A 13,327-nucleotide genomic window follows, 5' to 3' on the forward strand; every position below is an offset into this window, starting at 1 on the left:
CCTAAAGACTCCACCAAAAAACCGTAAGAACTAATAACTGAATTCAGCCAAGTTGCAGGATACAAAACTAATACACAAAAATCTGTTGCATTCCTATACACTAACAACAAACTAGCAGAAAGAGAAATCAGGAAAACAACTCCATTTACAACTGCATCAAAAAGAATAAAATACCTAGGAATAAACCTGATAGGAAGAATTAATATTTTCAAAATAGCCACCCCTCCCAAATCAATTTATGAAATCCCCATTAGAATACAAATGGCATTTTTCAGTGAACTAGAACAAACTGTTTTAAAATGCATACAGAACCACAAAAGACTGAATAGTCAAAGTCATCCTGAGAAAGAAAAACAATGCTGGGGATATTATGCTCCCTGACTTCAAGCTCTACTACAAAGCTACAGTAATCAAAACAATATGGTATTGGCACAAGAAGAGACCCAGAGATAAATGGAACAGAATGGAGAGCCCAGATATAAACCCACACATATACAGTCAATTAATATACAATAAAGGAGCCATGAATATATACAATGGGGAAAAGACAGCCCCTTCAACAACTGGTGGTGGTAAAACTGGACAGCTATATGTAAGAGAATGAAACTGGACTAATTCCATAAAAAAGTAACCTTGAAATGGGTCAAAGACCTGAATGTAAGTCATGAAACCATAAAACTCTTAGAAGAAAACACAGGGAAAAATATTTTGAATATAAGCATGAGCAACTTTTTCCTGAACATATCTTGGGCAAGGGAAACAAAATAAAAAATGAACAAGTGAGACTACATCAAATTAAAAAGCTTTTGTACAGCAAAAGACACCATCGGCAGAACAAAACAGCATCTTAAGGTATGGGAAAATATATTCATAAATGATTCATCTGATAAGGGGTTAAAATACAAAACATATAAAGAACTCACATGCCTCAACACCAAAAAAACAATAACCCGATTAAAAAATGGGCAGAGGACCTGAATTGACATTTCTTCAAAGAAGAAATACAGATGGCAAAGAGGCACATGAAAAGATTCTCCACATTGCTAATCATCAGGGAAATGCAAATTAAAACCACAATGAAACATCATTTCCCACCAGTTAGCAAGGCCACTATCCAAAGGAGAAAAAATATCAAATGCTGGCAAGGATGTGGAGAAATGGAAACCCTAGTATACTGTTGGTGGGAATGTCAATAGGTGCAACTACTGTGGAATGCAGTATGGAGGTTCCTCAAAAAACTAAAAATAGAAATGCCATTTGATCCAGTAATTCCACTTCTAGGAATTTACCCTAAGAAAACAAAATCCTGACTCAAAAAGATATATGCACCCCTATGTTTATTGCTGCACTATTTGCAATAGCCAAGGTAGGGAAGCAAGCTAAGTGCCCATCAATTGATGAATGGATAAAAAAGATGTGGATTAGCACACATAACGTAGGGGGTTCATGGGGAAGACAGTATAGAACAGAGAAGACAAGTAGTGACTCTATAGCATCTTACTATGCTGATGGACAGTGACTGCAATGGGGTTTATGTGTGGGGACTCAATAATACAGTTGAATGTAGTAACCACAATGTTGCTCATGTGAAACCTTCATAAGATTGTATATCGATGATACCTTAATAAAAAAAAAGATGTGGAACACACATACAGTTGAATATTATTTAGCCATAAAAAGAAAAGAAATCCTGCCATTTGCAACAACATGGATGGATCTAGACAGTATTATGCTAAATGAAATAAGCCAGGCGTAGAAAGACAAATACCATATGATTTCACTTATTTGTGGAATATAAAAACAAAGTAAAACAGAAGGAACAAAATAGCAGTAGACTCATAGACACTGAGAAGTGACTAGTGGTGAGCAAGGGGGAGGAGTTGGGGTAGGGTGGGGGGTAGGTTTATGAGGATAAAAGAGCACAATAATTTAAATCACAATGTAAATTGGTCACAGGGACGGTAGTATAGCATGCAGAATATAGTCAATGATTTTGTAACATCTTTTTACTTTGATTGATAGTAACTCCACTAGAAGAGGTGAGGATTTGATGATGTAGGTAACTGTTGAGCCACTGTGTTGTACACATTAAACCAACATAAGATTGTTTATCAATGATGCCTTAATAAGAAAAAAAACAAAAAAAAAATACACTAACTCCACTAGCACAGGGTAACCATTGGGACTCTAAAAATACATTTTTAAGAAAAGTAAGCATTGATATAAGTTTGAATGATAGAAATCTATGACATATGAACCCTTTAGACATAGTGTCTGTTTTGAAAAGCACACAAAAAGCTATTTCAAGTGAAAAGAGTAGATTCTCTGGCATCAATTATGCTAAAGCTTTTAGAATAATGCTTCTATTATAGGATAAAAAATCACAAAAGATCTTCAACTGAGACGTCTACATACATTAACAGGACAAAACAACAAGTGTAAACGACTTAAAACAATATCATTATTACTTCAAAATAATGTTAGAATATGCTTCTATTTTCACCTGAGTTTTAATGTTTTCAGGATCCTCAGCTTGGCTGTCTCGTTTTTGGCTGGGCTTCCAGGCATTCTCTGCCTTTTTCAGGTGCACGTCTTCTTTTACAGAGACTGTGATGATCTTCCTGGGCTCTCTTCTCTGGCCAGGTTGAGCTCTCCGTGGCCCAACATTCAATAACTAGGACAAGAATATTCTTTATTATATCTACACATAAAATTTACCGCCTCTGCTGTGCTGCTTAAGTCAACCTGATGATCACACCAAACACTTCTGGATACAAAGATGACTATTAGGCACTCGACTCAGATGTGATCTCTTTTGGGGGTTGGTGGGGGGTACTTAGAACACCATCAATGTAATGTTCCCACCGCCACAATTTCTGACCCTGAAGTCCTAAATGAGAAACATAAAGTGATAGTAAGTTATGCTTGATACAGCTGTTGTTCCTAATAATAAAGATGTCTACTAGCTTTATTTTTTCCTAGTTTATGACTTTGGACTGGTCACCTGAATATGAAAACTTATGGGCAGGAAGTATTTATAAATCTGCTTCAAAAACTTTTCTAAAACTTCCAGAGTGACATGCAAATACAACCTTATCATAAAAATTCTCTAGAGCATAGACATCCAGCCTTACTGCAGATCTTAATGGATCCCTATAAATTTTCAGGGCCAGAAATAATAAAATAAGTCTTTTTTAATCATCAATGAGATCTAACTAAATTGCTCCCTGAAAAAAATGTTTTCCTTTCTATTATCAGCCCTTTGTTGCTCCTTGATTCTCACCATACATATTCTGTTAAAACCAGTATATGTCGGCATGTCACACTGGTCATCAAATGAAGAATTGTTATGTAAGAGATAACAGGCTGCATTTCGTGTATGAAAATATTCATAATAGTTGCTACCTTAAATGCTTAGAAATGATTAAATATTTGGGTTGTAAGTTTTCTCCACCCAGATCTGTGGCATATTGATAGCCTTTGCTTTTTCTGATTTTTCATTCTCTAAATGCTGAGTAAATATTGCCATTAAATTTCAAGAGGGAAGAAAAAAACTTCATACAAGATAGTTAGACCAAAATTCTATCTCAATGTACCAATACTGCCCTTTTGAATTCACATAAAGCTTCAGAGAAGGAAGTAGAAATTTAAATGTCATGCTTTGTGTAAAAAGACAGGTTCTAAGAGAGACATGGTCTGATGCCGAAGCAGAGATACTTAAAGTCTTTACATATGACTCATTCTCAGAAATACTCCCTTACATATCACCATCTTCCCTAATTAGGAATGGCAGTGTCAAGGATGTATCAGGACCAAAAATTAGCACTACACACCAATCTTGTCAAATATATCCAGCTAAACACTGAATACTGAATGATAGTATGATCTAAGACGATCTGGTAAACATTTAAGAAAGTGGAGGACAGATAAATCCATAGGTGCCAGGCAGGGTATTACTGAAAAAGAACTAAAGAGGATCACAAGACAGGAAAAATACCAACAGGGAACAGTTGCTAAACCAGACATCATTACATTTATTTATAACTGAAACTCTGGTATGGTAGCCCAGAGAAAATACTTCTGGTAAGAAATTCAGTAAACCAAGTACTGTCTGAATTTTATAATTCAGGCTATATTCTAGTTTTAATTCATGTGAGTTATAATCTTTTTCAATGTTTGGGTAAAGTTCAAATAAACAATTATATCACTAGACATTAACTTATTTAACCCATGAATTTGCACGTAAAAATTTGTCAAGAACAAGGGTTGGTGGGTTTAATGAAAGATAATTATGTCAAAATGATTTAAGGGCTCTAAAATTGTAATTTGGGAATATAATTTTAATCATGTTTGAATGATATTTGAAAATGTCCATTTCCAGAAAGTACTGCAAACACCAATGAATATGCCTTAAGATTTTAATCTAGAAAGTAAATATGATTTATGCCATATTTCTATCTGCCTCAAGATCAATGTGTGAATTTCAAATGAGCTGCACAAAAATGTGAGAAATATTACTAAGTAGACAACAATGCTTCAAAGAAAAAAAGTTTTGAAAAGATAACATAACTGTTAGACGAGGATAAAAAAGTTGAAATTATAACCCATATGCAAACTCCCAAAACAAATTTAAATATTATATTTGTATCTCTGGATATAACTAAGATAGACACTGTTCACAAATATGCATCCAAGTATATTGAGATCTCAACAAACTTACTAATACCTATAAATGTTTAATTAATTAATCTCCAACAATCTCGTATTTATGCTAATACCTATAAATGTTTAATTAATTAATCTCCAACAATCTCGTATTTATGCTTTGGGAATGAACTCACTGTTTAGAACACCAATGCCTGCAAAGACTGTGGTACAGTGGAGAAAAGCAGATTTAGAAGACAAAAGGACTGTGGACACTTGAGTATAATTCTGATAGTCATGAGCATAGTTACTATGAGCAAATCTCTTAACTTTGTTGAACTTGAGCTTTCTCTTATATGAAATACTTGTCCTACTTAACAAAAGTTATTATGAGGAACATAGGATGTAAGGCATGTAAAAGGACTTTAAAAACTAGGTAAGGTATCACCATTAAAAGCAAAGAACAAAAGGAACTTTTAAAAAATTGATATGTATATCTGTAATTACCTTTAGACATTTCATATCCTTTGTGTGTATGTAAAAAATTACCACAAATTGTCAAATTTATAGTACCCTTCAAAAGTTGCATCATCTATAATGATTTATTTACTAAACACAAACAAAATCTAGGATCCTCTACTAACAGTTATGGAGCATATAAAAAGCAATGAAATGAAGCCTGATCTCCTTTCATTAAGGACAGACAATCCTCATTGACAGCTGGAATAAGAACTTGAAGGTTTAATGTGCTCATTATCTGCAAACATCAGAACTAAAATGAAATGTCAAAATTTGGGGTTGATTAACTAGTGAGTTGTAATTTTTTTTCCAGGGGAACTGGAAGTTTATATTTTTTTATTCACTCTCACATACTTTTCTTGTAAGTATTAAATAAGAAATTATACCCATCTATGTTTTACAATTTAATATACATTGCTCTTATCTCTTTCAGAGACTATAACCTCAAATTCCTCTGCTTACCTGAATAACCAAAGAAAATAGCACCAGTATCTGTCCTAGGAATTTTTAGGGAGAGATAACCAAGTCTTCCTTTAAAGAGGGAAGGATATGAGCCCAGGAAACCTCTCTGCCCCTAGGATTTTTTATAACAGTTTAGCTAATCTCAAAGTCCATTGAAATGAAAATGAATGGCAAGTTACTAGCTTAGGTCCAAAACCCCTCTCTCAATACATTTCTTTTGGGGCATTTTCTGTAATGTCTGCCAACAGATGACTGTTAAATTTAAACCACAACTGCCAAGTAATTGACTTTTAAAAAACTAGAGAGGTTATACTGTCTGTGTGCTTCTAATAGATACACACTTTACTGCCCATCAAAAGACCTTTATGTGTGAAAATTGTATGTAACTGCGTATGACATGTTAAAACAAAATTACTATGTATCAAAAATATTTTGGATCAAGTCTATTGTAGGAAAGTTTCTACTAGGAGTCTGGGAGTCATGGCTACTTAAGCCATACTATGAAGCATACCTAGTAGATCTTAACATCATTGGGTGGTAATCATTTATAAGTCAATGTGGAAGCTGGCAAAAATGAGAGGTATATGGAACTAGATACTACGAAGAGCTGATCCTTTTTTACAAACAGTATTATTGACTGTTCCTTTATATGTTAGGTGTATATGTCCTAGGAAATTCCCATCTGGATCTACACCAACATACCAAGGTGAGCTGGACAAATTAAGTGGAGCATGCTTGCCAGCTACAGGAGATACCAGAAGAATAATTACTTGCATTATGGCCTAACATATCTGTATTACCCTGATAGATGACAATTTCACTTAAAAATTAGCTTGTAGCATATGACAGAGCTACTTGAAAATTTAATTTTAAGTGAATTAATTAAAATTAAGGCTGGTCTTTTGGAGACACTACAAATTCTTCATAATGGCTCATTTCCAGTCACATTACTTTGCACCAAATAACATGTATGTGATACATAAGCATATAGATTAGTGGACAAACATACATGGTGATAATTACTTTAAAAATCATTTTCTAATTTCAGTATTTTAAAAGAGATAAAGCTTATTCTCAATTCACAATATTTCCTTTTGCTATACTTAATTACTAAACAATAGCTAGCTAGTAATGACAAGTGACCATATAAACTAGACAAGGAGATACAGCAATTCATACCTTCTGTGACATACAAACAAAACTGGGCAATATGATAATCACAGACACTGTTAATCAGAGAATCATCAATGTGGCATCAACATTATTTCAAATGTTTGACAAAACAAAGATATGAACCAAAACCAAAACTAAAACAAAAACTAACAGAGATATAAATTTAACCACCCAAAAGGGAAAATGGTGAAAAATAAGGTATAAAATGGTTTCTAGAAAACTGCTTTCTAAGACTTCCTGGTGAGGTAATTCAAATGTTAAAAAAATTTTAATTTAGGATTTAGAGAAAATAGATAAAAGTTAAATTTTCAACCTGTGTGAGAACGGACTGTTACATGTACAAAGGTATTTAAGAAAATGATGCTCAATAATGCTTCAAATCAAGATTTTCTGTAAACTTTACAAAGCCTCCAACACACTGTAGGCAGTCAAGTATTTTCAGTGTTTGGCTACAGGCAAACTAATTGAATAATTCAAATACCTACAAGGTGACATTTGTTTCCTGATGGTGTAGTCTTACTTGAAAGCAGGTTTCAAAAGTTGTTATTCCAGAAATAAAAAGGTGATGGGAAGATAAAAAGTGTCACCTTATATAAAAATATTTTATAAACATAAAATAGTCTTAACAGTGTAATCTGCAAATAATCTGTATATCAAACCCCAACCTCCTCTAGAACTTTAGATTAAGTGTTCTTTACGTCATTCCAACTTGGTAAAAAGAGGTAGTCACATCTCAGCAACTTTCCCCTGTGCTTTCACAAGTCTACAAAGCACGGAGGAAGCAGAGCCTGCCGCATCCTGCACAGTGCAGGGCCCCAGTGTAACTCCACTGGTGACGCCACTCCCACGGTGAAGAGCCTGCCACAGGGGGTGTAAAGGCAATCTGCAGTTAACCAATACTGCACTCTTTTATACATTTCATTTGTTCATATTTTGACTTTATAAACTACAGTAAGAGAGAAGAACAAAACAAAATATTGCAACCATTTAAACTATGGTTAAAAAAAAAAAGGATTCAGCACACCCCTAGAGGTAGGCTCTTCGGGGGTGGATACGACATTGCCAGGGGAGTACAAGTTGGGGCTTTCCTCTGTTCTAGAATTGGCAATCCATGCCTGCTCTGCAATTTGCAAATCTGCAAAAACAAAGACAAAGAGATGACCATTAGGTGAAAGTCACCGAGATACCAAGTATACCAGGACACCTCAAAACAAAATAGGAATCCTATTCAAGGTTGGCTCTATTTTTAACCCATTTGCAGATCACTTCAACTGAAAAATATGAAAAAAAATCAAGACCAAATTAACACAAGACAACTTCAAGTAAAAACGACTGAAGTGTATTCTTTATTTGCTTTAATATTAGCATGGGAAGGATAGTCTTTACCTCTTCTACTTCTTCTTGGTTAGAGAATCAACAAATAAAAGCTGCTCTCTTGCAGTTAAACAAGATGTCATGAAATCTATGACAGTTTCTAACTAGTTGGGTTGTAGGGAACTTGCACTTACAGGTACACCTCTTCCACCAGGGGTTTGCCTTCCAAAATCTGCAAAGGCTGGAGTAAAGTCTGGTCCTCGGGGCAAAATTCGAGGATCCAGAGTTCGCATTGGCAATTTGGGTTGGCTGATCTAGACGAAGATGCAAAGGAAAGCTTAACATCAGTTCCAAAGGATTCAGTGCCACAAAGAAAACTTAAATTGAAAAGTTGTATCACCACTGGCTTCTTGAACGAGTGAAAGTCCAACCTGAATCACGCTAGCTACTCCTAGGCTAGCCGTAGGTAGAGCTATTATGTCAAAGATGGTTTTCTGGTGCCCTGAAACTGATTAGGCCTAAAATTTCCAAAGGGAGGCCAGACAAAATCAGTGGACTGGCTCACTAGACATATAAGACCAGCAGAATGACACAAAACAACCTACTTTGAGATCCTAGGCACCAGGGCCAAATTTTGGGATTTTCTTCCTAGAATATTCACCAGATCATCAGAGCACTTGCTTATAAGAACCCTGCTATTGCTTATTTTGGTTCTTATGCTAATGACTTATGGTTAGTAAAGCATTATTTTGAGTGGATATCAAAAGGAGATATGTTTCATATATGATGACATTTAAAATCTCACTTTGTCTGCCTTGTTTTTCAGAGATATCTGGCTTTGTATAGGCACATAATATGATTATAGGCTCAGCAAAGCTAAATAGCTCAGTGAGAGATTAACTGATTACTGGCCAAAGTCAGAAACAGAAAATGTAGGAAGACATACTCTTTCCTACAAATAACCTAATTCACTGGATATAACATTTGTCCTCTGAAGTACTGAAGTAGCCTCAAATTAGCACCACCAATCATTCGACTGTCCTGAGAAGACTTAGATATCAAGAGAAACAAGAAGACCTGTTATATAAGCCAATAAAATAATGTAAGTAAGGCCTGAATGAATAGCTCTAGAAATCTCAGTAGAGGGGTAAATGCAGACCTCATTCTATAAACTAGTTACCCTCAACGCTATAATTAAGAACTAGTTCCTCTTCAAAACAAAAATACTTTATGCTTAGTCACCAGCACTGGTTCACCACTGACTTTTATGAAATAACTTGGGCAAAACATCTGACTTTACCCCTTTTATAATAAAGACAAAATAGGCAACGTTCTAATTTTCTGTATGCAACATAAGATCATACAAAGTGAAAGGGTGACTATTTGCAGAGGAAATGAAGACTAATTACTATAAGTATCTATAAGGGAAATTTTGAGTTAAACTCTATTTGAATTATGTTGACTCCCACTTAAGTTTGATCTAGGTTTCTGATCTATCCCCAATGCCATTCTAATTCCATATTGAAGTTTTAGAACAGTGCGGAAAGAGCTCTGTGTCACTTTAGCCATACCAGCCCAACAGACACATAATTTTCACATCACCAGGAAATATCTATAAAAGCAATTAATAAATATAAAAACTTTACTACTCAAATATGGGCCAAACCTCAAGATTACTATAATCTATAATAAACCCCACATCCAATAGTATTTAGGGAAACTAATCCTTTCATTTATTCATTTTTTATTTTGGTATCATTAATCTACAATTAGGGAAACTAATTCTTAAACATTATATATTTAAATTCAAATGCCATTTGGTCTAACAATTGCTAAAAATAGCTCAGATTCACACAATTGCACTGATAATTAAAAATAGTTTACAACCAAACCACAGCTTTTCCCGAGTACATACATAGCTTACTTTGTCAAGAACCACATCACTGATGGGAGGCAGGCCCTCTGGTTTCTGTATACAGGCTGGCATGAACTGCAAGTCCAGCAAAAACTCCCTGTCATACTGCTTCTTGCCTTCGGTATCAGCAGGTTTCCTGGATTCTAGAAAGAGGGATGTAGGCAGACAACTGTCTATAGAGTCACTGTATGTATATTCAGTGAGACTACAAACCAGATTTCAATACTTGCTGTATCTCATCATAAACAAAAACACAAAGGAAACACTGAGCTGTAGTAAGAAAATGTCATGTAAAGATTTTTAAACTGTCATTTCTTCTTTCATCCCTTCTTTACTTTCAGATAGTAAAGTTATCTGAAGTAAATTGCTAAAGGAACTGTTTCACATACACATTAATGGCAATCTTAGGCCAGGGACATTAATAATTCTCATTAAATTACGAAGGCTTCAAATACCTAAGAAATAAGGAATTTGATAACTCTCTTGGTTTCATGGGGAAGTGGGATTCTTTGGTTGTTCACTTGGAAATGTTATTTTGGAGGAAAAAGAGTAAAAGGACACAAAACAGAAAAACTCATTACTCACAGTCCTATCCTTGTTATATAAAGTTAGAGAATTCTTTGCAATTTTTATTGGATAATAAAAAGTCACAATTTTTTTCTCTAATCAACAAAACTCTCATCAAAACCAGGCCCCAGATCACTTCACAGTGGCACTCTGGATCCTTCTTTATATTAGTGGTTCTTAATGCATGTATCATAGATGTACTGGTAGACTATGGGACTCTTGTTGATATTTTCAACCAAATCGTTACTACGCATTATTATGTTTATTAAAAGGTAGACAGTTTACTGGGGTTTAAATTTTTTAATTGCCTTTTTTCCAATTATTCCTAGTGTATATTACAGGGGCAAAACAGAGTTTGTTGGTCAATATAGTTGGAGCCTATAGTTGTGTACTTTTTCCTTGCCTGAACAAAGATATAATTTATACAGTTGTAAAAATTACAATGTCTCAATTTCCTGAAAGAGTGACGATGACTACAAGTGTTTTGTGATATAACATGAGCCTAGAATTTCTGAAGTAATGTCAGTATATTCTGACATTGAGTTCTAAGGTTTAAAAAAATTTTTATAATAGCATAACTTTTCAATTTTATAAAGTCCATTAGTAGCAGCTTAATGGTAGTAAAAAGATCAGTATATTAAGGTGGTATTGATCAATGGCTTTCAAACATTTTTTACTACAACTCATAGTAAGAAGTTATGATTTCATGACTCAAAACACACACATATATAAATGAAATAATTTCTTAAAACAGTACATACTTTTCCTACATGTAATGCACTGTCATTTTTCATTCTCCTTTTTAAAAAATAGTTTAACTCACTAAATGAATTTTACAACCTATTATATGGGTTAAAATGAGAAGTTTGAAAAACACTGGTCTAGATTATTTCTGAGGTATGATATTTTATATTCAAACCCCACTTCATGCAGAAGTCACTCTAGATTTGGCAGACTAAAGAAAAACTTTTCACCTATCCCAAACTTTCTACAAAGAAGCCTCCTTTCCCCCAATGTCCACACCAAATCTCATAAATCTCAAAGTCAACCATGGTTTACATAGTATTAGCACAGAGATTTAATGCATTTCATGGTAACTAAAGATGAAAGATCCTCTTGGGTTTATCATGTATTTCACAGGGCACTTCCTTTACTGCAGGTGCTCGTTCACTCAGTCATACCACTTCTCACTGACTATCAGAGTTCAATCAACAAAGTGAATTGAAGGCTTATGCAATAAGTAGACTATCTCAAAGGACTTGGTCATATCTGATATCCCTTTCAATTAATTAAATTTCTCTTGTCAAACTCCATCAGCCTAGCCCCGACGGATTCCCTTTGCCAGCTAGTCTTCCAATGCCAGTAAAAGCAGAATACTAGCATCAGATATCACTTCCGCCAACAGTGAACTCGCTGGATTTGTAGTCACTAACTTACGCCTGTTGATCTATCCTGTAAATATTACACTATGATGAGCCTCTTTTGTCCATCTAGTGTTTCTCTATGAGGAGGCAACATTGCTCTAAGGCTGCAGTAGGGTGAAGGGGAGAAGGAAACACATACACAAGAAGGCAGGGATCAACTCACCTGGTGTAAATGGGAATGTGGCCCCTTCACCAGAACCATCAGTGGAGCCTGAGTCAGCACCTATTGCTTCACCCTCAGAAACATTCTCAGCGCCATTACGCACAGGCTCAGCTTCTTCTCCATTTTCTTCCACGGCTTTCACTTTTTTTAGGTCAGAGGGGTCTCTTCCAGGATGAAACCCTTGGTTCATTTTATCTTGTTCAGATTCAAATACTTTTTCATCTGAAAGCTCTTCTTCAGCTTTAGGCTAAAGCATAAGTGAATACAGAGGGTTCTTTTTTTTTCACTGTGCGTAAATATTCACATTACACCTATTCCCTCAAAAAGCATAGGATCATATGTCACTCAAGATAAAGATGTCTATGCTCAGCATATGGTACTAGAATGGTACGTTTATTTAAAACACTTTGCCATTTCGTCTCCTGGGATAAATCAGACAACTCAAATGGCTACTAAAGTGCTTTAACATGACTAATGAAATCTAAATGTACCAAAGGTTAAAATGGAAAGAACTGTTAATCCTTGCAACTTGGTGAACATGAAAGAGTCCTAGTCAGAAATCTAAATCAAGCACTCCTATCCTTGCCACTAAAGCACAGCAAATATAAAAAGAAACACTAGCGGGTATTTTTTATGCTGTCTTCTGGCTGTGAAATGAGTTCAATGAATAGTTTAAGGTATTTAAGTACCATAAAGCTGACCATCTCTCATTTCATAAGGAGGCCACTTGTTAGTTACAATCTATATTATTTATTGGCTTTTAGGATTCCCTGGGGCTGTGACCTCATTGAAATCACATATGGAAAAATGCTTGTAATATGTTCTCTTAGGGAGAAATCTGGGTTCTGGTGCATCCCATCTATTTTTAAAGGACAAAACAGAATTGAAGTTATTCACCAGATTACTTTTGGCCATCTCAGATGCAGGTATAAAACAAAAATGGGTTTCTTAAGGGCCAAATAAACCATTAAAACTCCTTGAGTCAAATTCTCCATGAACTTCAAGTCTTTCTTTTTCCTAAAGGGTAAATAAAGCATTTTGAAAACAATCCTTTGGAAGCAGCACTCGGAGGTTAAAAGGCACTCCAATTGAAAAATTAATGCTATGAATGCCAAAGTGGGAGGCTCTGTTGAATCGGTTCAACAA

At 35.0% G+C, this 13,327-nt stretch overlaps 1 protein-coding gene across 14 annotated transcripts in view; it reads right to left on the minus strand.

Moving 5' to 3' along the window:
* The window catches only part of EIF4G3 (eukaryotic translation initiation factor 4 gamma 3), a 377,936-nt gene that overhangs the window by 72,774 nt on the left and 291,835 nt on the right, over window positions 1–13,327 (minus strand). For 8 of the 14 annotated variants that reach the window (XM_036999830.2, XM_036999825.2, XM_036999816.2 and 5 more), the window contains 4 exons: window positions 12,182–12,428; window positions 10,028–10,170; window positions 8,307–8,426; window positions 2,504–2,674 (listed from right to left, as the gene is read on the minus strand). In XM_036999830.2, coding sequence (XP_036855725.2) covers window positions 2,504–2,674; window positions 8,307–8,426; window positions 10,028–10,170; window positions 12,182–12,428 — 681 coding nt within the window. Of the gene's footprint in view, window positions 1–2,503; window positions 2,675–7,822; window positions 7,934–8,306; window positions 8,427–10,027; window positions 10,171–12,181; window positions 12,429–13,327 lie in introns of all 14 variants that reach the window. The other 6 variants (XM_036999821.2, XM_073233342.1, XM_036999827.2 and 3 more) reach the window with 2 other exon arrangements.

This window comes from Manis javanica, chromosome 4 (genome assembly GCF_040802235.1).
Source record: "Manis javanica isolate MJ-LG chromosome 4, MJ_LKY, whole genome shotgun sequence".
Lineage (NCBI taxonomy): Eukaryota > Metazoa > Chordata > Mammalia > Pholidota > Manidae > Manis > Manis javanica.